The sequence below is a fragment of the Manis javanica genome, chromosome 4 (assembly GCF_040802235.1).
Source record: "Manis javanica isolate MJ-LG chromosome 4, MJ_LKY, whole genome shotgun sequence".
Classification (NCBI taxonomy): Eukaryota; Metazoa; Chordata; class Mammalia; order Pholidota; family Manidae; genus Manis; species Manis javanica.
In genome coordinates, this window is record NC_133159.1 from 158,247,003 (window position 1) to 158,272,977 (window position 25,975).

The 25,975-nt window shown below is 34.8% G+C and overlaps 1 protein-coding gene and 1 pseudogene across 2 annotated transcripts in view; one reads left to right on the forward strand and one right to left on the reverse strand.

Annotated features, from left to right (window-relative positions):
- Positions 1-25,975, reverse strand: part of NPEPPS (aminopeptidase puromycin sensitive) — a 99,841-nt gene that overhangs the window by 23,785 nt on the left and 50,081 nt on the right. For both annotated transcript variants that reach the window (XM_036990856.2, XM_017659294.3), the window contains exons 3-12: positions 22,736-22,813; positions 11,212-11,333; positions 8,007-8,114; positions 6,543-6,743; positions 5,993-6,089; positions 5,847-5,880; positions 4,873-4,987; positions 2,608-2,772; positions 1,667-1,771; positions 1,236-1,296 (exon numbers count right to left, since the gene is read on the reverse strand). In XM_036990856.2, the coding sequence (XP_036846751.1) occupies positions 1,236-1,296; positions 1,667-1,771; positions 2,608-2,772; positions 4,873-4,987; positions 5,847-5,880; positions 5,993-6,089; positions 6,543-6,743; positions 8,007-8,114; positions 11,212-11,333; positions 22,736-22,813 (1,086 nt within the window). The remainder of the gene's footprint in view (positions 1-1,235; positions 1,297-1,666; positions 1,772-2,607; positions 2,773-4,872; positions 4,988-5,846; positions 5,881-5,992; positions 6,090-6,542; positions 6,744-8,006; positions 8,115-11,211; positions 11,334-22,735; positions 22,814-25,975) is intronic.
- On the forward strand, positions 24,951-25,032 carry LOC118967023 (U4 spliceosomal RNA; annotated as a pseudogene).

Below are 25,975 nucleotides of genomic sequence, written 5' to 3' on the forward strand. Positions count from 1 at the left end.
CTAGCCTAGCTAGAGTGAGAGATAAAACTGCAGAGAGTGGGACAAGACAAGAAGTAGTGAGTTAGCGGGCAACTGCAGAATTCAGTGGAGACATCAGCACAGCAGGACTTAGGGAAGGACAGAGAAGAGAGAAAAGAGGCCCTGGAACTGCTACAAGAGGATGAAGACCATGGATGTTAACTAAAATGTATCTGAACTGCCAATCGTCTTTCATAAATAACAAAACCAAACCAAAAAGAGGCCTTTCCAAAGTGTGGCCTATGAATTAGTAGCACTGGCCTGAGAACTTGTTAGAAATACAGACTCTCAGGCTTCACCCCAGACCTACTGAATTAGAAGTATTTTAATAGACCCTAGGTTATTATATATACATTACAGTTTAAGAAGCACAAGGTTCTTTCCTCATATATTATATATTATATGCATGCCAAAGACTGATAAAATTTCCAAGAGTACATTTTTCTATAGCCCTGCTTTGAGACACAGAATGTCTATTTTATAAACTAAGATGGAAATTTACAGGGGGTGGGGAGGGGGGCATTCAAAGTTACATCATGTCCTGAACAGAGAGGCAGATACTGTATTTTTAATTCACAGGTCCCAAACCTCAGCAACAGCTCATGGCCAGCCTTTCTGAAATTTCATCACTCTATTAGACACTAATAACATTACACAAACTTTCTTGATTTTTACATTATTACTGCTCACCAAAGAACTAAAATACTTTTGACTCTGGTTCTTTTTCATACTCAGTCAACTCCTACCTTTATTCTGCCTTTTGACTCTGACATCTAATAAATTAACAGATCATCATACACTAAAAATTTTAAGAATTTACTTCATTGAAACTCTGTAGTCTCACAAGTTCACTCCCCCAAATGGCTAATTTGCCATTATTTTAATAGCCAATGATCAATTTAGGGCAATAAAACCAACAAATCACCAAAAATAACAAGCTCTGATAAGGTAAACTCTGGTAAAGTCAACAGAATTTTTTAGACTTTTTCATGTGGCAAAACACGGAGCTGTGGAAAGCAGACTACTGGAGGATGACCAAAAGGATAATGGGCCCTGATTCATGTTGAGCCATGACTTAACACACGGTTTCAAATTAATCAATTTATTTCCTGTCCACCATGTGGAAAGTTAAGCACTTAGAAAAAAATTAAATGTTCCACTCTGGATAGAGAGCCAACACTTTCTTTGCACATCTGTCTCAAGCTATTAAAGATTACCTGTGGCAGCATTCTTTTGCTGGAACTTGGTTAAATACATGTTCATTCCTTTCTTAAAGTCCTGAGAAAACACAATTTTTAAAATCCAGGAAAGTAAGATCTCAGAATTTATAGTATTTGCAAGTTAGTACTCAAAACCTAATTTACTCAAATTATTTGAGTGTCAGATTTACTGAAAAACATATTCTCTTTCTAATGTTTACTGCCTTTTATTTAAAAATGTATTATACGTTTTGCTTTCTACTTCTGCTTTTAAGTTTTTAGCCTCCCACCCACCAACCCAAACATATTTGAACATCATTCATCTAAGAAAGCATAAGAGTTAATATAAAAAGGCACTTAATCTAAATAAAAATAAACATTTTTTGTCCATGCAAAACACTATGATTTCACCATAAAGGAATGGAAGATTTAAAAAAATTTTTTTTTACCTTATCCCCGATGTAGTCATGTAGCATTCGGATGACAGACGCGCCTTTGCTGTATGATATAGCATCAAATATCTCATCAACTTCAGAAGGATGGCCCACACTGACCTGGCAGACAGTGTGATTCAGGGTTATGACAGGAAGCAGACAGCCTGTAATACTGAATTACATAAAAACCTTTCTAGGAAAAACCTTCTAACTCATATTTTTCTGCCTTTAGCTCAATCACAGTGTATACTGATGATCCTTAAAAAGAGTGTAGCGACTAATACTAATAAAGTGGAATATATAATATTATCCCTATCATCTCTTAGGGTTTGGGGTCCAGTCTTGGCTCTACTTTGCTAGAGGAAGTCCCTATGATCTGTTTATGGAGAGTGGAATTAAGAGGGATGGGAGTAAGGAAGGGAGAGATGAAAAACATTAGATTTTTGCACTAATTGTAATGGCTTACAATTACATAGGTCCCTGGTTGAATATGTCAAAGTGGACTATAAATTTAGTTCTTTGGAGGCAAAATTTGTAAACTAGCTGAAATAAGGATAGGCTAAGTCAAGAGGATTAAATATATATAAAAACAGGTAATGACAACAATAAAAGTCTGTTCAAAATTTTCTTTGAAACAAACAATGGAATCATAATGTTCCCCTATGCATATTACCCAACAGGTATGATTCTCCCATCCTATTCAGTAAAAATACATTCAGTGAATGCTTGTAGGTATATAACACATGCCTTTACAAAGATCAAATTTTCATACTGCCTACATTAAAAAGCAACATAATTAGACCTTAATCTTGTTAGAGTTTCAAAACTGGAAATATAAACTACAAAAACAAGTGACATTATCCATGCAATTTTCTTTTCAGTCCTAAGTATCTCTATAACAAATTATTTCCTTAAAAATGAGAGCAAAGGCCAATGGTTGAAAAAGTATGGCTCACTTCAATAGGATGGCTGTTATCTAAGGCATCAAGTTCCTGGGCACGGGTATAATCAGCAGAAACAAATTGAGTCCAGATATCATACTCTGGGAAGCAGTGGTCTACACAAAGATATTCAATCCATGATGCAAAGCCTTCATTTAACCAAAGATGAGTCCACCATTCCTAAAAACAAAAGACAGAAATATGTAAAGAAAACATTTGGCATTCCACTAATCCGAAAAACTCATGTGTCCCTTCCACTATACTTTAAAACTTACAACTTAATGAATTAAAATTCAATTCCAAACATTTTAGTAAATAACTCACACCTCTAAACAAAAGAGATGCCTAAAAGAGGTGCCAAGAAAGGCCAACTGGTGATATTAGCATTATGCCTGAGGGATGTTTCACTGCTAAGTAACTTTTTACTACCAAAGGGAGAAAAGGAGGAAGTGGGGAGCTCTTACATGAAAAAGGGTGAGAGAGTAGACAAATGTAGTCAAGAGCCTATACTGTTATATAAATTTAGTTTAATAAAAACTTCTCTTAAAAAGAAACCAAAAAGCTACCAGGACCAAAGAGAGAAAACTGGAGACTATCCCATAATAACTGGGAAAACCACTACAGATGAGTTAGACTTCCTAGATAAACAGAAAAGCAGCCCTTCTTATGTAAGGATTACATGAAATAAACAGAAATATCATGGCAGTAAGTAGTTCAGTAATGAATAGTGTTTAAGTATTTATGGAAAAGTATAATTTTCACCTGTCAAGAATTAACAGTGGAGTAGACAGAATATAATGAGTCACAGATAAACCAACTTAAAAAAAAAATCAACTTTTTAGAGGTTTCAATTTTCATTAAATTTGATTAAATCTTTTATGAAAAGAAAGCAATGTATGAATCTAAGACAGATGCTAATGGGCTAATGCAATGGTGAAATACAAAAGCCCCATTTAAAAATTCTGAAAAGATAAAATATTTTCAATATTAAGTGATAAGTGGCTTTTTGTCTAAGTGGTTTGTCCACTTATTTAACTAGTAGCCTCCACTAAGATAAGCTGGTACAAAGCTATTCCCCAACCTATCTCTAAGCTCTTGAAACAACATCTAGTAGCTAGAATAGTTACTCAAATCCAGTAAAAAGTTGTTTGAAAGCAGTATGAGAATGCACACACTTCCTCTACTAAAATTTATTGCTGGCAGTTTCAAAATAAAATCATAAAAAATAAAGATCACTTAAAGCTGGGCAAAAAAATTGTTTGGTAGCAACAAACTTGCTTCCTTAGGAGAAAAGAACACTTCCATATATGAATACAGGTACTCAAACACGTAATTCCACATAAAATTGCACTTAAAAAGTTTTTTTTCACCCCTAAGTAAAAATGTAAACATCCAAAACAAAGGCAAAGGGTTTACTTTCAAGAGCTGCATTTCTTTAGAAACTCTCTCAGACATATAATAGTTGCTAAATGTCTTACTTTCTTGCTTATTTCTCCAACATATGGACTCAACTAACATCCAAATCAGATCTGCTCTTTGGCAGCCTAAGATGTCATCAGGGAATTTGGCTGGCTCCAGAATCTCCAGTTATTTCTTTGCAGCAGTACTTCTAGTTCACTTATTAAACCCTGTGCTCCCAAGTTCTAACACAGTTGGCTGCCATAGACAGTATTTGTTTAGATTAAGAGGAAAAGTCAAGACTACATACACATAATTTATCTACAAACATAATAAACAAGAACTTCAGGGGGACAGTTGGAAATTTCAATATTCTTCACAGTTATTCTGTAGCTTCTTTGCTTTCATTTTTATCAAATTCCAACTTAACATTTTAGGCAATAAAAAAGCTGACCTATAAAAACATTTCGACCTAATCAAAGATCAGTTTGTTATTTATCAGGTTACTTTTTAGCTGGTGAATTATATAATAAATATGCCTCAAGAAACTATAGTTAGCCTGCAATCTCACTGCATGGACTCTCTCTACCTAAGAGAGAATCTCTTTCTCTCACCAAATTAGTATCATGACTTCCCCCATTTGCAGGCAAATTCTAGAACAGTTTAGGAAGTATTTTCTGTTGAATAAAGATTGTCCACATGCTCTTAACACAGAGATTCTGATCAACACTTTTCAAAGTGGACCTTTTAAAAATAAAGTTTTTCTATCATTCAATTATTTTTTTGGCAGAATGTTCTAGCCAAACCTGTAATACTAGGCAGCCAAAATAATGTGCAGCAGGATGAAAAGAAATATATTTGAGCACATAAAATATTAAATACCATAGTAACAAGATTTCCAAACCACTGATGGGCGAGTTCATGTCCCACAACCAGAGCAACCCATTGGCGTGATGAAGAACAGGAGTTTTTTGGATCAATAAGCAATGCAGTCTCCCTGTGTTTAAAAAGAAATTTTTTTAAAAATAATAAAAGTACTGCAATAAAGTCAAGCATGCACAAGTTGGGGAGGGAGATTCAAACAGTAAGCAAAATGGTTAAGTTAGGCTATAGAGATGTCAAGAAAACGCTTCTTGACATTTAAGTATATAAGACAGAAAAAATTCCAGGAAAATTAAAGGCTATTCCAAAGGATTCATACAACAGAAGATCAAAGATATGATACAAGTCTGATTATCAGTTTGCTGATAGAACAACTGCCTGAAAATTGACACTTTGTCTAAGAGGTTAGGAATTATTGTGGTAGCCAGAGAGAGGAGACAGTCCTTCCATTAAAAGAAGGGGAGTGGCAAGTCAGAGGAAGATGCATTCCACAGCCTCAAAAAGAACACTGAGCAGGCTGTCCAAAACTTAGTTCATCAAAGAAGGCAATTGAAAGTAGAAGGTAAAATTTGTTTACAGACCCTGCTTTAAAAATTACACAACCCACATGTTTGTATTGTGGTGACAAACATGTAAAAATTTAGCTAGAAAATATTAAATCAGGGAAGGTTCTTCAAGTTGGATAAAGAACTATGAAACTACTGGGAAGAAGGGAAGGCACTGAAATGAGAAACTCAGCCAAAAATGTATCTAAAAATACTACTAATGCCAGATGCTCACTTTAAAATTGTACGCCCTCAGATAGTAGCACCAGAGGGTGTTCATCAGCATTCTGAGATATGCGTGGAAGAGCAGGAAGGCAAGCAAATTTATAGCAGATCATAAAGCAGAAGCTACTGAACTGTGATTAGGAGTGAAACTCTTATGAAATTAGTGATTGAAAAGATAAGGCAGGGTAATGCATATTAACATACCTATAAGTAACAAGGCCCCAGTTCTCCATGGCACCTTCATAAAATAAATATAAACATTTATTGATATATATACATACTTCATCCTCAAAATCACAAAATTCAAAAAAAGTTACTACAATTCAACAATAAAATGAAATTTACTTTACCAGCTGCAAAGTCTGCAATAGCAATGAGATCAATTTTAGGTAGAGGATAAGGAACACTGAAGTAGTCCTTATAAAAAGGCAGGGTTTTAGCAGCAACCTATAAAAGCATAAACAAAAGAACCATCTGATAAATATTTTATTGTAATTCATACAGAAATCCACAAAGGAATCCTGTTGCAAGCCAAAGCATCTCAAATTACTAAAAACTAAACCGGGGGATCCCTACCTCCAAAGACTGCCTTAGCCCCAAGCTTTGTATTTGTTGGCCAAACTTTAATCCACTTATGACTCTATATGGAGAATGTAATTATTTTCCCACCCAGTCTCTACATAAACAAATTCCACTCAAATATTCTCTTAATCATTATATTGTACAATATTAATCTAACACCAAAGTGGTAGTTTCAAAATTCTATTAAAAATAAAACCAAACTAGCACAACAAATTTCAGATTAAGTTATAAATAATTGTACTAATAATTGATCAGAAATGTAAATTCCCCAACCTGGAGTTACGGACTGTTGGAACAATCCTCTTCAAGTACATTTACCTCTAACGCAAATTTTCCTTGCTCTGCTTTGCCAACAGGGGTGTAAACACGGACACACACACCATCTTTCGACCTTGTCTCTACAAAGTCATATTCACCCACAACAAATGCCACCAGATACGTAGACATGACAGGTGTGCGGGCAAACTTCACTTCCACTACATTTTCATCATCAGGGTATGGTTTCCGATCAATTACATTCTTTAAAAAAAAAGGAAAATTAAAACAAATTTACATTAAATACCTCAGAGTGAACACTTAGCCTAACACTATTGACTTTGCTGCCTCTCCCCACCCTTTTCCATCACTGCTTACTTCTCTACCCCAATTCATCCAGTGCTTTTGTGCTGTCAAATCTTTCCTATTAAAAAAGGAAAGTGATGAAAGTGATTTGATAAAGCATTTACACTACGAAGTTGGGGGCCAAAGTGTAAAACTACCAAAGGTCTATGAGAGAAAAGAAGTAACTTTTCTTGAATACCTATTATAGGCCAGGCTCTGGGGATGTTTTAACTAAGACCTCAATGTTTTTCAAGTGAAATAAGGATAGGAGACAAGGATTAGTAATAAAAATAAAATATAACCATGGAATCTACATTTCAAAGGATATGGATTTCTAGATTTAGAGCACTCACTGTACCAAGGCTGGCCCTAAGCAAATTGGTGAAGAAATCTCCACTTTACCTTTGGAGGCCCTAATCCCCTTTGGTGTTTTCCCTCTTTTTTTTATTCAGGCTCTCAATTTCCTCAAGATCTCTCTATTCTTTTTCCAAGGAAGACTTATTCAAGAACCGACCTGATTCACTCATTCACACTAAATTGTAAATGATTATTTCAGTTTAATACATTAGCCTCCTCTCTAAGAAAATCTGCGAAGAGAATGGCGTTCTACCTACGGAATTCTTCCCACCAATAAAGGAGGCAAAGGCAGTAATTTTCAGGTACAGTAGGGTTTTCCAGTTCTCCAGAATCGTATTATAGGTGACAGGCTACTTCATGTCTTAAACAAGGCAGTCCTAGACAATAGATTTCAAATGGGGAATGCTTACTCTATGAAGAAGATCAGTAACGTCAGTGAAGAGAGCACATTCCAAGAACTGTTATCATTCAAAAACCTCAATACACTACATTATGTGGCTCTATCTTTTGGCATTTAATAAGAAAGTCAGATTTTCTTCTTTCAGGTAGTATTTATTAAATTTACCACTCATTTAGGTCTCCTAATTAAAAGAAGTAGACAATCTTGGTAATACAGTTTATAAGGAATTTATTTCAGTGAGGGGAGGGGAGCTCTCCAAATAAGGCAATTTAAGAAAAAGAGGGGTTACTGGAAATAAAGAAAATGAACATTTGTGTTCCTATTATGTATCAAGTACCATGCTGAGTGCTACTCCATTTAATCAGCAAACTAAATATGCTAAAAGCTTACTCAAAATTTAAATGTACTTACAAACACATACATACCATGTTTGATAAAGCTACTCTGTCTTTAGGAACAACCAATGAGATATCAAAAGTTGCTTTGATAGCAGGCTCATCCCAGCAGGGAAAAGCCCTCCGGGCATCAGTAGCCTTAAGAAAAGAATATGAAATATAAATATCACTGAATTAACCTAACAGACTATTTCATGAAGTAACCACCACTTCTTTATTTCTATCATTCATTCATTCACTTATTCAAATATTTACTTTCTACTCCATGCCAGGCAACAAGCTGGGCACTGACTACAAAGAAAACACAAGGCCACATCAGTGCCATATCAGCAATTATCCAGGAACTAGGTCTGCTACAGATCTTAACAATTTATAGTATTAGAATAATTTACAATTACATTTTTTGATTTTTAATAAGGCATTGCAAAAATATAGTGCAAATGGCTTCATCAATAACATTAACAAAACACAGAGCACAGGAAGATAATAATACATTGTAAGGATTCAGAGCTAGAAAAAGGATAGGTTGCCTTTTACTTCAAAAATAAAAATATTTTCAGAATGTTTAATGTTTTGTTCTTTATCTAGAATGGTAGCAACAAGAACAAAGACAGATGCCCTATCAGTTCTAAACAGGTCATTCGTGTAATTCCAACAGTATATGACATTTCTATGTACTTTACATAAAACTGTCACCACTTGACCTAAAGAGACCTCATTTTTGCTTTAAAAGTAAAAAAAGCAAATTTGTTAAAGCAAAATAAACTTTAGTGGTTCAGTAGAATACCAGTTATAAAAGAACGAAACTTTGATAAAACAACAAAATAAAAAAATTGAACCAATGACAAGATTCTGTATCATGAAAAGAAGTAACAAAATATGCAGAGGTAGAGGAAGCACATGCTTCTGAAAGAGTTTCTCTGAGGAAAAATGTTAGGTGGCACTCTCAAAGAAATTCAATAAATTGTGAATTCTATCAAAGAATAAGACATTTGAAAAGTAAGCAGAGTATAAAGGAAGAAATAGAAGCACAGAAAAACTTAAATTAGGAGGAGCAGCTGTAGAGAAATGAGTTTATACTGGAGGAAATTCAGTGAATGACACAGACAACAAAATTTTGAAGTTTCTAAAATATCCAAATGATAAAGTGATGAAAGCAATCAAAGGTACACTTGAGGGAGAGATGCTAGAGCTAAAGCTATGATTAACTGCTGTTTCTAAAGAAGAGATCAGAACAGAAACCACAATGAAGATGTAATAGAAGAATATTTTGCTGCACTGAAGATCTGAATCTGAACACCAATAGAGTTCACCAATTACTATTGAAAGTTAATGAAAAGTGAACACCTGGTGAAAATTTTAATTTTCAGATACAAAGAAATAAATTTAACAAGCAACCAGGGAGAACAAAGCAAAACAAAATAACATGTTACCCTATAAAGGGAGAAGAAACATTCCAGTCTGACTCCTCCCCTTGACAAAATGAGATGTGAAAGACTTTGGAACAATATTTATATACCTTTGAAAGAGAAAAATTGTAAGCCAATTGTAGTTGAACAAGTTGGGTTTATTACGCACTACAGCAAGGGAGAACTCACACCAAAGGGTACATGGGGTATCTAAGTAAGACTATTAAGAAAGAATCTATTACATGATTTGGGATTTGGTTGGGTGATCTGGGGGAGGATTTAAGGAATAGAGGATTTACTCCTAATTGGGTGTTGTCAGAAAGTGGTGGCAATTAGATGAGTGGGTTTTTCAGTAAATTTTATCTATAGGGACTTGAGCAAGTTGAAAACTTAATTGGTAAACAAGTAGTAGTCACTTATTTTAACGAAGACAGGGACTTTTTTGTTATTTTGTAAGCAGCACAGTGACCTTGTTTTTGTCTGTGCTTAGATGAAATTATGAAGTGCCCATGTTTTGTCTCACTTTACCACGGTCTCAGAGTAACTTTGTCTGTGGTTGGTATTCTATGATATTGTTTATGTCCAATAGGAGAATCACATGGACACCTTTGAGTGCTAGAACAGCCTCTGAATGTCAGGGGTTGCACTCCCCCCTTCCCACTAACACATCTATTATATAAACTGGTAATGTATAAAGGCAAATAAAAGACTTTCAGATATGCAAAGACTTAAGAAGTACACACCCACATATCCTCCCTTGAAAAAACTCATTTGGAGATACTCCAGCCAACCATTCCAGGATGAAGAAGTGCTTAAAAGGGCTAGAGATAAGCACTGAAATAATTTAAACACAGAATTAAGCCTAAACAGCTTTGGAAAATGTTGTTTTAAAACAGAAGGTAACATAAAATTCTTGAAAGAGAAGATACCAGGTAAGACAAATTAGTAGTAAACTAGACCTAAAATTTTAGGAATGCAAAACAAATAATGCAGAAATGTAGCCAGAAACATAAAAAAATTTGGAATTTGCAGGAATAAATTTAATTAGATTTAACACTTAAAAGTATCACTAGCAAATTCAAAACAAGGTATATAACTTCCAAGTACTTGATAAATAAAAATCAAAGAAAGCACAGATAATACAGTAAGATACAAAGGACATGTCAAAGAAGGAAAGTAATGTTATATATAATAACATTACTATTAATTTAGTAGGAAAAGCCATAGGTGTCCAATACTAAGAAGATAATTTCAACTAAGAAAGGTAAAAAATATAAAAGCAATTCAAGTATTGAAATTTTGTTACCTGTATATATGTATATACAAACATACAGATAACAAATTTTCATACACACACACAGGTGATGGAATTTGTGTGTATATGTATGCATATCTGGGAGTGTGTGTGTATATATGATATATGTGCACAGATAACAAAATTTTACACACACACATACATATACATGTAACATTTTACAAATATCTGTATATACATACATACGTACAGGTAAAATTTCAGTACCTGAATTGTTTTTATACTATGTAGCTTTCTTAATTAAAATTATCCTCTTTGTATTTGACACCTGTGACTTTTCCTACTGAATTAACAGTAATGTTGTTTATATACATATATATAAAATCATTCCCCAGCCCACACCTCTAATTCCCTCCCTTCTATAATCAAGATAACTGGCTGAAATATAGTAAAAAATTCCTAAGTCACGAATATAATTATGGCCAAAGGTACCTCAAAAAACAACGCATATGATAGAATAGACCTTTACCAGATTGTCTAATTTAAGATCACATTTTACAAAATACCATACCTCAAACTGTGTGACAGCAGCATAGCGCACCTCTCCAGAAGGGGTAGTATATTTACTTCTATAGAAACCTTTCATTTTGTCATTCAGCTCTCCAACAAAATCTATCTTTAATGTTCCTGCACCTGTGATTGAAGATAAATGAAAACCACTTTTATGGAGATGTTAAGTACAGGATATCAAAAATATGTCCTTAAGACACTAATTCAGTTGGCTATGTACAATGTTCAAATCATTCCTTCCTTTTTCAAATACTCCTGGCAATGGAGAGAATTCAGTATTTACTAAAGTAAGTGGTGGACTAATCCTACAGTAAACCTCAAAGTCATGTTTAGAATGAGTGCTTAGAAAGTTCCTTAACTTTATTAACTTAGTCTCAAATTACCAATACATGAAGATAAAAACAGGAAAGTAAATGAATATTTACTGTTAAATGTATGATATGCTATTGTGCATGGTACTTTAAAAGTATTTGTATAAACTTAGAAGTAGGTATTTTGTCTCTATCTCTTCAGATGAGGAAAGTGAGTCAAACAGGTAAGTAACTTGCCCACACACAATTAATAAGTAGCAAGAATGAGATAAAAACTTATACCTGTTTAATCCAAAATTCATGCTCTCTACCAATTATGCCATGTAACTTGGTCCTTCCAGACAATTTCATGCCAATTACTCTATCATTAAGACACTATCTACTCAATCCAAATAGAACACTGATTCTATACTTTTGTAAGGAACTATAGGGAAGACCACTGACTTAATCAGCCAAAGGGCTCGAACCAACTTTTACAGTCCCCTCATCATTTGAAACCTGATAATACAGCATTCTGAAATGATAAAAACCTGATAATATTAAGCAAATACATTTAACCAATAATTATTATATGCAAATAAATGCAACCTGACTATATATTGTACTGTTGCATAAGAGCAAAACTAATTTAGACAAAATGGGAGCTTTTGTGAGTATATATACTTTCTTTCATAATAGAAAAGATTATAATTATTATCTAGTAGTCATGTACTAAATTCATATGCATAACAAAACAATAATCTCATTCTACACTTTACAAATCAAGTCACAAACCTAGAGAGATGCTGAATTTTAATTGATCCTTTTAAAGTACCTATTTATAACAGGATCTAGAGCATGGGAGTCTAACAAATCAAAGATATACTATGGCTATAAAGTAATTAGCCAATCATACCAAAACTTTCATATCCTATATCCTAATGTTTTAAACTGTCATTTTAGAATGCTGTAGAGCAATGACACTGACACTGTTCAAAATGTTCTTGACATGGTCTGACTGACACATCCTTTTGGATGTTGTCAAAGGATATGTCACCTTCCAAAACTGAATTTGCTTTTTGGAAAGGTCCAAAAGTCATGAAGAGCCCAAGTCTACAGAATAAGGGAATGACAAACTACAAACTGTTTTTAAACAAAACACAGTCTATGAAGTAACTAAACTGATTTTTTTTTAATTAAGGTATCACTGATATACAATCTTAGGAAGGTTTCACATGAACAACATTGTGGTTTCAACATTCACCCATATTATCAAGTCCTCATCCCCCCTACTGTGGTCACTCTATCAGCTTAGGAAGATGCTACAGGGTCATTACTTGTCTTCTCCATGCTGTACTGCCTTCTCTGTGACCTGCCTATATTGTGATTGCCAATTATAGTACCCCTGAATCCCCTTCTCCCTCCCTCCCCACCCAGCCTCCCTCCTACCCCTCCCCTTTGGTAACCACTAGTCCCTTCTCAGAGTCTGTGAGTATGCTACTATTTTGTTCCTTCAGTTTTGCTTTGCTAAACTGACTTTTTAAATGCATCTCAAATTCATTCTGAAAATAATTTCAAGTTAAAATTTCAGACCTTTGCACCAAAGTCATCACCAAAGAAAGTGCCATATTCTTAAAGTAATCATGCTGGGAAAATTAAAACAAAAAACAACTCAATTGAAGCTAAACTGAATAGATGATTGTGTTATTTTTTTTAAATCAGATTTTCTGTCTGGGGACAATTAGTAGTTTTTCTCTTTTAAAAAGAATGATATATTACTGGGACAGTAAAAATGAATACAGTAAAAGAATCTAAAAGAATTCTAAATGATACTAAAGAATTGTAACTGTAAATAATACAAATTTCTATTTTCTTCAGGAATTCACTAATTTTTTTAAAAAAAGCAGATGTATTCACATTAATAAAGTTAACAAGGACTATCTAATAGATTATATAAATGGACTACTTTTAAAGAGAAATGTTTGATGGAATTTTATGTTATGATTCCATAAGTGGAATTGGCCAGTTTGTTTTCATTAAGTCAACCATTAAGATGTCTTTTATGTAACTCATATTCCGTGGTAAATTTACTTTCAATTTTTCCTATTTGGAATAAAAGTGGATTTTAAACTCATAACTAAATAAGAAAGGCTGCTTACACTTTTACCCAGTTTAAAATCTTCAAGGCCATTAAACCATAACAAGATATTGATAGTGACCACTTCAAAAAAGTGGCAGACTAAAAATACAAAGCATTGGGAAGGGTTATTACCTGAAATTCAAACAAAACAGAAGTTAAAGTTTTTTTAAAAGTCATTAACAAATTTAATTAGTATAATATTATACAATACTAGTTATAAGCATTTACTATTAAATATAGTATTTTAGGGCAAGAACAGGAGAAGAAAAGGGACTTCTTAATAAATTTCACTTCGCAAATTTATACCATATTGAAGAACTGATTGCTAGATTGTCTAACTTTATACCTATTGGCACACACAATTTTCATTGCTTCCTCAAATTAGATGCCTTATTTCAATATTCAATGTATGTAATATTTACCTGATTGGGGTGGGAAATCTTTTAAAACATACAATAAGCTCATTTATAAACTAGACAACTGAAAAATTGGGACTTCCATCAGAAACCTTATTTGCATAAAGCTTAGAAGAGTATAACAATTGTAGAACTCAAAGTAAATCTTGATATAATACAAGAAAAATTTAGTGAGCCTACTAAATGCTGTAAAATTAAAGAGATTAATTAATACAAAAAGGGAGTAGAGGTCTTTGCCTTTGTGTCACTATTTTTTATGACCTTGTTCCTTACTCTTCAAAAATGTTAATATCTTCTAATGTTTCTCCAAATAAATGTCACTCAGCAGGATCCTAACTGCTGATTCTGAGGTTTTTAGGCATTACAATGATTATGGTAACTTAACCACTATTCTAGAATGGTGCCAATTTCAGAAAAGAAAATATTTAACTTAGCTATATAAAAATTGGCAGGACTGTTAAATTTGATGAGGCTAAACAACACAAAGGTTACTCATGTCCTCCTACCATATGTTCAATATTTACTCCATTACCGGAAGATAGAGCACTTACACAACCTATTAAAATTTGTAAATGTAAGGAATTCACTCTTAAAGCAAAGAATGACTGGCTAACTCTGACCCAGACAATCTTGGGAAAATGTGAAAAGTCAAAGATTTTCAAACAGGTATTTACAGATACTCAATAATTCAATATAGTCACATCTTCAAAAAAGACAATTTTTTAATTCTAATATTTGTATGTTACTTATTTATATTATTACACTAGCTTAAAAACCTGTCAAATTACAGTATACTAATGGTTATAACCTTCTCTGACTTGCTCCTGCTTTTATTAGAAATGACTTCACAATTTGTCTTATCTGCTGTAAATAGTCCTTACCAACAATGACACAGTTCTTATATACTGATAATAAATGACCTATTATATATATAGAAATAAGGGGAAAAGAAGAAGTACAGAATATCATGTATGGCCTGCTAACATCTATGTTCTTAAACATCATGTACATAAATGCCTACAAAAGCATGGTATAGTTATAAATGGATACATAGGAAACTGGTTGCTTCTGAGGAGTGAACCTGAGAGAGGAAGTTAGGGATAGAATTGCAAACAAACTTTCACTACACATCATTTGAATTTCAAACCATGTCCATGTATTTGTTTTTTTCAATAATTAAAAAGAAAAACAAAAACACAACATAATGTGGTAGTTAGAAGTACTGACTTGTGAGTTAAACTGCTTGGGTTCAAATCCAGGCTCTGCCACTTACTAGTTGTTGACCTTGGGCAAGTTATTTAAGTTAATTAAACCATCTTTGTGCCTTAATTTATCTATAAAGTAGAGATAATAGAATCAAAAAGGATTAAATAAATTAGTATCTGTGATGCACATAAAACAGTGCCCGGCACAGATTAAGCAACACACACCCACACCCACACCCCGTAGGAGTTTCTGTCTATTCTTACCTGGTGACTGACACACACACTCACACACACACACGCACACGCGCACACACACACACACACACACACACACACACTAGGAGTTTCTGTCTGTTCTTACCTGGTGAAGTCTACAAAATGCATTCTTGCTTCTTTTGATAGGCACATTTGGTTTTTTTCAATTTAATCAATTGAATCTATGCTATCTATTTTTTCTATACATGCTAGGTTTATATATCTTCTTGGACTATTTTAAAAATCACTTAAAAATATTTTTGCTTTTCTCTTCATTTTTTATTTCATAAATTTCTCCTTTATCAAATATTAATTGACCATATATGTTTAGGTTAATGTCTGGAGTCTCTATTCTGTTCCACTGGTCTGTGGCTCTGTTCTTGTGCCAGTACCAAATTGTCTTGATTACTATGGCTTTGTAGTAGAGCTTGAAGTTGGCGAATGAGATCCCCTGCACTTTATTGTTCTTTCTCAGGATTGCTTTGGCTATTCAGGGTCTTTGGTGTTTCCATATGAATTTTTGAACTATTTGTTCCAGTTCATTGAAGAATGCTGTTGGTAGTTTGATAGGGATTGCATCAAATCTGTATGTTGCTTTGGGCAGGATGGCCATTTTGACTATATTAATTCTTCCTAGCCAAGAGCATGGGATGAGTTCTCATTTGTTAGTGTCCTCTTTAATTTCTCTTAAGAGTGTCTTATAGTTTTCAGGGTACAGGTCTTTCACTTCCTTGGTTAGGTTTATTCCTAGGTATTTTATTCTTTTTGATGCAATTGTGAATGGAATTGTTTTCCTGATTTTTCTTTCTATTGGTTCATTGTTAGTGTATAGGAAATCCACAGATTTCTGTGTGTTAATTTTGTATTCTGCAACTTTGCTGTATTCCGATATCAGTTCTAGTAGTTTTGGAGTGGAGTCTTTAGGGTTTTTTTATCTACAATATCATGTCATCTGCAAATAGTGACAGTTTAACTTCTTCTTTACCAATCTGGATTCCTTGTATTTCTTTGTTTTGTCTAATTGCCATGGCTAGGACCTCCAGTACTAAGTTAAATAACAGTGGGGAGAGTGGGCATCCCTTTCTTTCCCAATCTCAGAGGAAAAGCTTTCAGCTTCTCACTGTTCAGTATGATGTTGGCTGTGGGTTTATCATATTTGGCCTTTATTATGTTGAGGCATTTGCCCTCTATGCCCATTTTGGTGAGAGTTTTTATCATGAAAGGATGTTGAATTTTGTTGAATGCTTTTTCAGCATCTATGGAGATGATCATGTGGTTTTTGTCCTTTTTGTTGATGTGGTGGATGATGATGAATTTTCAAAAGTTGTACCATCCATGCATCCCTGGGATGAATCCCACTTGGTTGTGGTGTATGATCCTTTAGATATATTTTTTAATTCAGTTTGCTAATATTTTATTGAGTATTTTTGCATCTACATTCATCAGGGATATTAGTCTGTAATTTTCTTTTTTGGTGGGGACTTTGCCTGGTTTTGGTATTAGGGTGATGCTGGCTTCATAGAATGAGTTTGGGAGTATTCCCTCCTATTCTATTTTTTGGAAAACTTTAAGGAGAATGGGTATTATGTCTTCTCTGTATGCCTGATAAAATTCCGAGGTAAATCCGTCCAGCCCGGAGGTTTTGTTCTTGGGTAGTTTTTTGATTACCACTTCAATTTCTTTGCTCATAATTGGTTTGTTTAACTTTTGTGTTTCTTCCTTGGTCAGTCTTGGAAGGTTGTATTTTTCTAGGAAGTTGTCCATTTCTTCTAGATTTTCCAGCTTGTTAGCATATAGGTTTTCATAGTAGTCTTTAATAATTCTTTGTATTTCTGTGGAGTCTGTCGTGATTTTTCCATTCTCGTTTCTGAATCTATTGATGTGTGTTAATTCTCTTTTTCTCTTGATAAGTTTGGCTAGAGGCTTATCTATTTTGTTTATTTTCTCAAAGGACCAGGTCTTGGTTTCATTGCTTTTTTCTATTGTTTTATTCTTCTCAATTTTGTTTATTTCTTCTCTGATCTTTATTATATCCCTCCTTCTGCTGATTTTAGGCCTCATTTGTTCTTCTTTTTCCAGTTTCGATAATTGTGATGTTAGATTATTCATTTGGGATTGTTCTTCCTTCTTTAAGTATGCCTGGATTGCTATATACTTCCCTTTTAAGACTGCTTTCACTGCATCCCTCAGAAGTTGGGGCTTTGTGTTGTTGTCATTTGTTTCCATATATTCCTTGATCTCTATTTTAATTTGTTTGTTGACCCATTGATTATTTAGGAGCATGTTGTTAAGCCTCCATGTGTTTGTGAGCCTTTTTGTTTTCTTTGTACAATTTATTTCTAGTTTTATACCTTTGTGGTCTGAACAGTTGGTTGGTAGAATTTCAATCTTTTGGAATTTACTGAGGCTCTTTTTGTGGCCTAGTATGTGGTCTATTCTGGAGAATGTTCCATGTGCACTTGAGAAGAATGTGTATCCTGTTGCTTTTGGGTGTAGAGTTCTATAGATGTCTATTAGGTCCATCTGTTCTAGTGTGTTGTTCAGTGCCTCCGTGTCCTTACTTATTTTCTGTCCGGTGGATCTATCCTTTGGGGTGAGTGGTGTGTTGAAGTCTCCTAAAATGAATGCATTGCATTCTATTTCCTCCTTTAGTTCTGTTAGTATTTGTTCCACATATGCTGGTGCTCCCGTGTTGGGTGCATATATATTTATAATGGTTATATCCTCTTGTTGGACTGTCCCCTTTATCATTATGTAATGTCCCCTTTATCTCTTGTTACTTTCTTTGTTTTGAAGTCTATTTTGTCTGATACTAGTACTGCAACACCTGCTTTCTTCTCCCTTTTGTTTGCATGAAATATCTTTTTCCATCCCTTGACTTTTAGTCTGTGCATGTCTTTGGGTTTGAGGTGAGTTTCTTGTAAGCAGCATATAGATGGGGGTCTTGCTTTTTTATCCATTCTATTACTCTGTGGCTTTTGATTGTTGCATTCAGTCCATTTACATTTAGGGTGACTACTGAAAGATATGTACTTATTGCCATTGCAGGCTTTAGATTGGTGATTGCCAAAGGTTCAAGGTTAGCTTCTTTAGTATCTTACAGTCTAATTTAACTCGCTTATTGAGCTGTTATAAACACTGTCTGGTGATTCTTTACTTCTATCCCCTCTTATTCCTCCTCCTCCATTCTTTATATGTTGGTTGCCTTATTCTGTACTCTTTCATGTTTCCTTTAACTGCTTTTGTGGGTAGTTCATTTTATTTTTTGCCTTTAGTTAGTATTTGGTTGGTCTGCTTTCTTTGCTGTGATTTTATTTTCTCTGGTGACATCTGTTTAGCCTTAGGAGTACTCCCATCTAGAACGGTCCCTCTAATATACCCTGTAGAGGTGGTTTGTGGAAGCAAATTCCCTCAACTTTTCCTTGTATGGGAATTGTTTAATCCCTCCTTCATATTTAAATGATAATCGTGCTGGATACAGTATTCTTGGTTCAAGGCCCTTCTGTTTCATTGCATTAAGTATATCATGCCATTCTCTTCTGGCCTATAAGGTTTCTGTTGAGAAGTCTGATGATAGCCTGATGGGTTTTCCTTTGTGGGTGACCTTTTTCCTCTCTCTAGCTGCCTTAAAACTCTGTCCTTGTCCTTGATATTTGCCATTTTAATTAATATGTGTCTTGGTGTTGTCCTCCTTGGGTCCCTTCTGTTGGGAGGTCTGTGTACTTCTGTGGTCTGATTGATTATTTCCTCCCCCAGTTTGGGGAAGTTTTCAGCAATTATTTCTTCAAAGACACTTTCTAACCCTTTTTCTCTCTCTTCTTCTTCTGGTACCCCTATAATGCAGATATTGTTCCTTTTGGATTGGTCACACAGTTCTCTTAATATTGTTTCATTCCTGGAGATCCTTTTATCTCTCTCTGCGTCAGCTTCTATGCATTCCTGTTCTCTGGTTTCTATTCCATCAATGGCCTCTTGCATCTTATCCATTCTGCTTATAAATCCTTCCAGAGATTGTTTCATTTTTGTAATCTCCCTCCAGACGTCATCCCTTAGGTCTTGTATATTTCTCTGCAGCTCCGTCAGCATGGTTATGACCTTTATTTTGAATTCTTTTTCAGGAAGACTGGTTAGGTCTATCTCCTTCTCAGGGGTTGACTCTGATTTTGGTCTATCTCAAATTCTGCCTTTTCATGGCGATAGAGATAGTTTGCTGAGCTGGCACAAGTGACGGCTGGGAGAACGTCCCTTCTTGTTGGTTTGTGGCCTTCCTCTCCTGGGAGAACAGCGACCTCTAGCAGCTTGTGCTGGGCAACTATGTGCAGACAGGGTTTCTGATTATTGCCAGGCCGCTATGGAGTTTAGCTCTGCGGTTGCTGTGGGTGTGGCCTGCCTCAGGCTGCTGCTCCGATATGGCAGAGCTGCAAAGGAGGAGAAACAGCCAGGAGGCTGTTTATCTCCGTGCGGGGCCTCCAAGGTGTGCTGCTGCCCAGGGGCTTAGGGTGCCCTGAGTTCCCTGGGATTCCCAGCTGCTGGGCTAAGTGTCCCGGGACGCTTCCGTGCAGCTGTGGGGTCCCTGTCCCTTTAAGACTTTCAAAAAGCACTCGCTTTTCTTTGTCCCCAAGGTGCCAGCTGCAGGGACCTGCTCACAGGTCTTACTGTCCTGTTTCCCTAGTTTCCAGCACTCCACGCACGCACTGTGTCTGTGCTCTGGTGCGGATGGCTAGGGCTGGCTATTTAGCAGTCCTGGGCCCTCTCTCCCTCCCTGCTTCAAGTCTTCTCCTCCCCCCAGGAGCTGGGGTGAGGGGCACTTGGGTCCTGCCGGGCTGTGGCTTGTATCTTACCCCCTTCGCGAGGCACTGGGTTCTCGCAGGTGTGGATGTAGTCTGGCTGTTGTCCTGTGTCTTCTGGTCTCTCTTTTAGGAAGAGTTGTATTTGTTGTATTTTCAAAAATATATGTGGTTTTGGGAGGAGATTTCCGCTGCTCTACTCACGCTGCCATCTTGGCTCCACCCCTCTCCTGGTGTGGGACTTTTTACATTTATTGAGTTAGTCCCACTCTATAATGTACCTTTTCAAACTGAAGTCTTCTGCCCCCTCAGTTCAAAGGAATTTTGAGTCTTAAGTAACTTCCTCTTCCCATTTTCTCTGTCCTCTCTATTAGATGGATTTTGGCTTTGCTAGATTGGTCTTCAAATCTTCCTACTATGTTTTAAACATTCCTCTATTTCATCTTCCAAAAACTGGGTTTTTTATTTCTAATTAATTGTAATTTCTGAAAGTTTTATTGCTCTAATTCTTTTTCTTTTTGTTTGATGGTGTTCTGTCCTGTCCTTGTTTAATGAATGTAGTATCAACAGTATCTCTAAGGATATTAAATCATCTTGGGTTTTTTGATATGTACTTTTCATTTGTCTTTGTATCTTCCAAGTTCCTGTATTTCTATTATACTTATTTGTTTTGCTTTTCACTCTAGCTTTCAAATGAGAAGTTTTATCAAATGTTGCCCATGACTTTGGGCTTGGCCATACCACTCACTTGGGCCAGTGAAATGTGAATGGACATCAAATACACTGCCATCTACACAGAAGCCTTAAATGTGTTTTTGTGGTTTGGCTCTGTCCCCATCCCTGAATCTCCCACATGGAGAGAAATGCAGACAGTAGCTGATCACTACAGGTCCTGCAATGAGAAGTCTTGTGAGCTGAATGTAGCTCTTTAGTAAAGTTGGTGATATGGCTATAGATGATCAGCAGTCTTCAGGGACATGTGTAAGCAAGACATGTTTTGTTGTAAGCCAATGAGATTTGTGATCCCATTTGTGGGTTAAAATGTACACATACTCTCATATATACATAGAATATTCTGCAAGGATTCACCAGACAAGGAAGTGGAAGGGGTCAGGGAGAGGAAATCACAATTCTTACATTATATTCTTTGTTATCTTTTAATAATGTTCATTGCAAAATATTTTTTATAATAATTTCACACAAAAAATCCTAATTAGAAAAAGGCAAAATGAAAGGTCTTTAAGAGCACCAAAATAAAAGACAAAACTTCTCCAATTTAAACTTTTTCTAAAAATATTTTCATATTAAGGCAATATATTCTCAGTATACAAATTACAGAAACCAGAGGAAGATATAAATATGAATAAAAATAAAATATTATGTCAACCAGATATATCATTTGTGCCATTTCAGAGTTATGATTCATCACCCTAATTATGTAATTTTGTATTCTGCTTTTCAATTTTACATTATAATAAGCACTCTAGAACATGAGACTTCAAAAACCTCACTTTTAATTGCTACGTGTATTCCACCATCCAGATATGTCATAAATAGCTTAATTAATTCCTTTGTGTTGAACAAATATATTAATCCTAAATTTTTACTAGCTTAAGTAATGTCTCAGTAGACATTTTGAGGCACAATGCATTTCCAGTATTTATGACTTTTCTCTAGGATATATTCCTATTACCAGAATTTCTGTTTCAAAAGATAGGAATATGTTTAGGCTCTTGATACATACTGCCAGACAGCTTTCCAAATAACTGCCTGGATTTACAATCCCACCAGTAATATCAAGGCATTAACATCACTGAGATTCGTTTTTTTTAACTTCAGCTTATATGACAGGCAAAAACTGGTGTATCAGTAACTGTTGTTTTGATATTTCTCACTACTAGGAGGCCAAGTATCTTTTCACATGTTTATTAGTCATTTGCATTTTGTCTTCACTTGCTTAATAATCAGTCTTACTGCTTATCAATTGATTTGTATATAATTTCTTCCACGATTTTAAGATCAGAAAGTCTTCTGTTTTCTTTGTGCTTTTATACCTAATAATGGCAACATATCAACAAATCTTTCTTTCCATGCCCTAATATCTATCTAGTATAGTCTCTAATTGTATATCACAATCATCTGGGACATTTATCTCAGAGATCTGGATCCAATTAGAAGAAGACTGAGTTAAGGGAAATGTATTTTTGAAAAGCTGAAAGGTGAAAAACAATGTATTATGTTCTAAGAGTGAATGATCATCAGTTTTTTATTTTGTTTTTCTGGTGGCCCAAAAGTTGCAATGAATCTGATTCTTTCAAAAACTCTATCTTAATATTAATCTTCTTAAAACAATGAGGAAAAAAATGGCATACAAAAAATTTTTTTGGAAGAACTCACTATTCATGGGATTTTACAAAATCCATGTCTCTTACCTGTTTGGAGAGTACTAGGAAAAGACAAGGTGACTTTTTCATCTTCATTTTGATAATTAAATCCTGTAGCATGTATTTCTGGAATGGAAAAAAAAATACTTCACAAATTTGACTAGACTAATAAACCAAATCCAGATTGCAGCAATGAACATTTTCAAGAGCAAATCTCTATTAAAACTAGACATTCTTAATTTAATAAATTAAGTTCCTATCAACAAGAGTATCATTTCAAACTAACCGATTTGGAGCACCGTAACTGAAGTTGAATGTGCTCCTTAAAAACAATTACACAACCTATATTGATTCACAAAACTTTTAGGATATAAAGAACATAGGGCTACTATAAATGTGAAAAGGCTTTCTACTAGATTCCCAGACATGCTTCTTATCTTTGTGTGACTATGATATTGCTTTTCTATGTTGCAGTGTTACTCATGAGCACTTGAGAGATTGAGCAACTTGCCGAGTTTTCAATGTTAAAGATGTTATCAATGAAAGTTCTGTCCTTCAACCAAAGACAGGTAACAATTCCAAATAATACGCAAGTAATCCTTACTCCAATAAAATTCTTTGTTGTTTTATTTTACAGAAATAAAGAAGGTGAAAACAGGTGTGTAGACTGGATTAAGTCTTCAATTCACTCTCTACCAGGAGTGAGAAGAGATTGCTTATTCAACAGATACTTCAGAATGCTTAGCTGACACTTCTCAGAAAGAGCTAAGTAAATCAACTTCCAGCCACCTCATATCTCCATCCCAAATGAAAAGTCAGCGAGGCAAAGTGGTAGCCTTTTATAATTAATAAGCACACAAAAGGATATTCAATAACATTAACAATCAGGGAAATGGAATCAAAACCCCAAGATACTATTTCACACCACTAGGATGATTGTAATCAAAAAGACAGATAATGATAAGTATAAGGAAGGATTCAGAGAAATTAGAACCCCCATACATTGCTGGTAAGAATATAAAATGATGCAGGAACTTTGGAAAACAGCCTGGCAGTTCCTCAAAAAATTAAAAGTTACCACATGACCCAGCAATTCCACTCCTAAGTATATATCTGGAGAAATGAAAACACTGACCACACAAAAACTTATATACAAATGTTCACAGAAGCATTATTCATAACAGCCAAAAAGTGGAAAGAACCCATGTCCATTAATGGATGAACAGGTAAAATGTGATATACAATGGAATATTATCTGACAACAGAAAGTTCCAATACACACAACATGGATCTTGAAAACACTACATGAAATGAAAGAAATCAGACACAAATGGCCACGTATTTATATGAAATGTCCAGAATAGGCAAATCTATAGATAAAATAGCTTAGTGGTCTTTAGGGCTAACAAGTTGAGAGGAAATGGGAAGTGAGTGCTCATGGATGCTTCCTTTTTGGGGTAATAAAAATGTTCTCAAATTGATTCTGGTGATGGCTGCACAACTCTGTGAACATACTAAAGACCACCGAATTGTGCACTTGAAATGAATGAATTGTATGCTATCACATGTGAATTGTACCTCAATAGAGAGAAGTAGCCTCATCAGTCACAGGCTTCTGTCTGATATGAGTAACAGTGATTCAGATTTAATAACATTCTGTGAGCCAGGCAAGATGCACACAATTCATTCCTTTTTTTAAAATGAATCACCCAAAGATTGAATTTCTAATGTTTCTAATATCATTATGGTTCAAACATGTCTTTATAAAGCTGAAATCATTACAAAACCAGTAAGAAGCTATAATTTCTGATTTTAAGAACTTTAATCAATTATTCCTCATTTTAGAGATAGGAAAATGAGATTATACATAAAGTTAATGATTTCCCTAAGGTCACAAAGCTGGACTAGAACTTCCTTCCTTCCTACTCCTATTGCTAAAATTCTTTCCACTATCATAAGCTAGCTCCTAAACTGGAACAGAAACTCAAGACATGACACATATAAAATACTAATAAAATCTCTACTGAAATGTTGACTTTTGCTAGCAAAAACTCCGTATTTGTTCTAACCTGGTTCCCAAGAACAGAATCATACTTAGTCTATAGGGAAGTACAGAATCACCTTCACAGTTAAAAATGTATCTTTCTGATTAAGATATAAAACTGCATTACAGTAGCTCTGATGTACTATGATCAAAGACCAGTTCCATAAAGTATTACTACAGTTAACTTGTTTTTATAAATGTATAAAAAAGCTCCAAATTAGCTTTGCGCAGTGGCAGTATCGTAGCCAATGAGGTTTATCCGAGGCGTGATTATTGCTAATTGAAAACTTTTAAAAAAGAAAAAAAAAGCTCCAAATTGAAAAGTAATGTAGAAAAACAAAAGAATAGCAGTTTTAAAATTGAAACAATCAAGTACTGAATTGCTAGATTCCATTCTACAGCATATGCTTCCAAATGTATGTATCAACTACATTACATGTGTACAAAATTTCCTACAAAATTCTTGGAAAAGAGGAAGTACAATTGCATCAAAAATAATAAAATGCCTAGGAATAAACCTAGCCAAGGAGGTGAAAGATCTATACTATGAAAACTATAAGAAACTCATGAGAGAAATTAAATAAGACACCAATAAATGGAAAGCTACTGCATGCTCATGGACAGGAAGAATTAATACTGTCAAAATGGCCATCCTGCTCAAAGCAACTTACAGATTCAATGCAATCCCTATCAAAGCACCAACAGCATTTTCAATGAACTAGAACAAATAGTTCTAAAATTCATATGGAACCACAAAAGACCCCAAATAGCCAGAGCAATCCTGAGAAAGAATAACAAAGCTGGGGAGATAACACTCCCTGACTTCAAGCTCTCCTACAAAGCTATGCAATCAGAACAATTCGGTACTGGCACCAAAGACCCATAGATCTATGGAACAAAATAGAGAGCCCAGATATAAACCCATGCATATATGGTTAATTAATATACGATAAAGGAGCCATGAATATACAATGGGGAAAAGACAGCTTCTTCAACAACTGGTATTGGGAAAACCGGACAGCTACATATAAGAGAAAGAAACTCGATATCGTTTAACTCCATACACAAAAGGAAGCTCAAAATGGATCAAAGACCTGAATGTAAGTCATGAAACCATAAAACTCTTAGAAGAAAACATAGGCAAAAAAAATCTCTTGAATATAAGTATGAGCAATTTTTTCTTGAACACATCTTTTCAGGCAAGGGAAACAAAATAAAAAATGAACAAGTGGGGACTACATCAA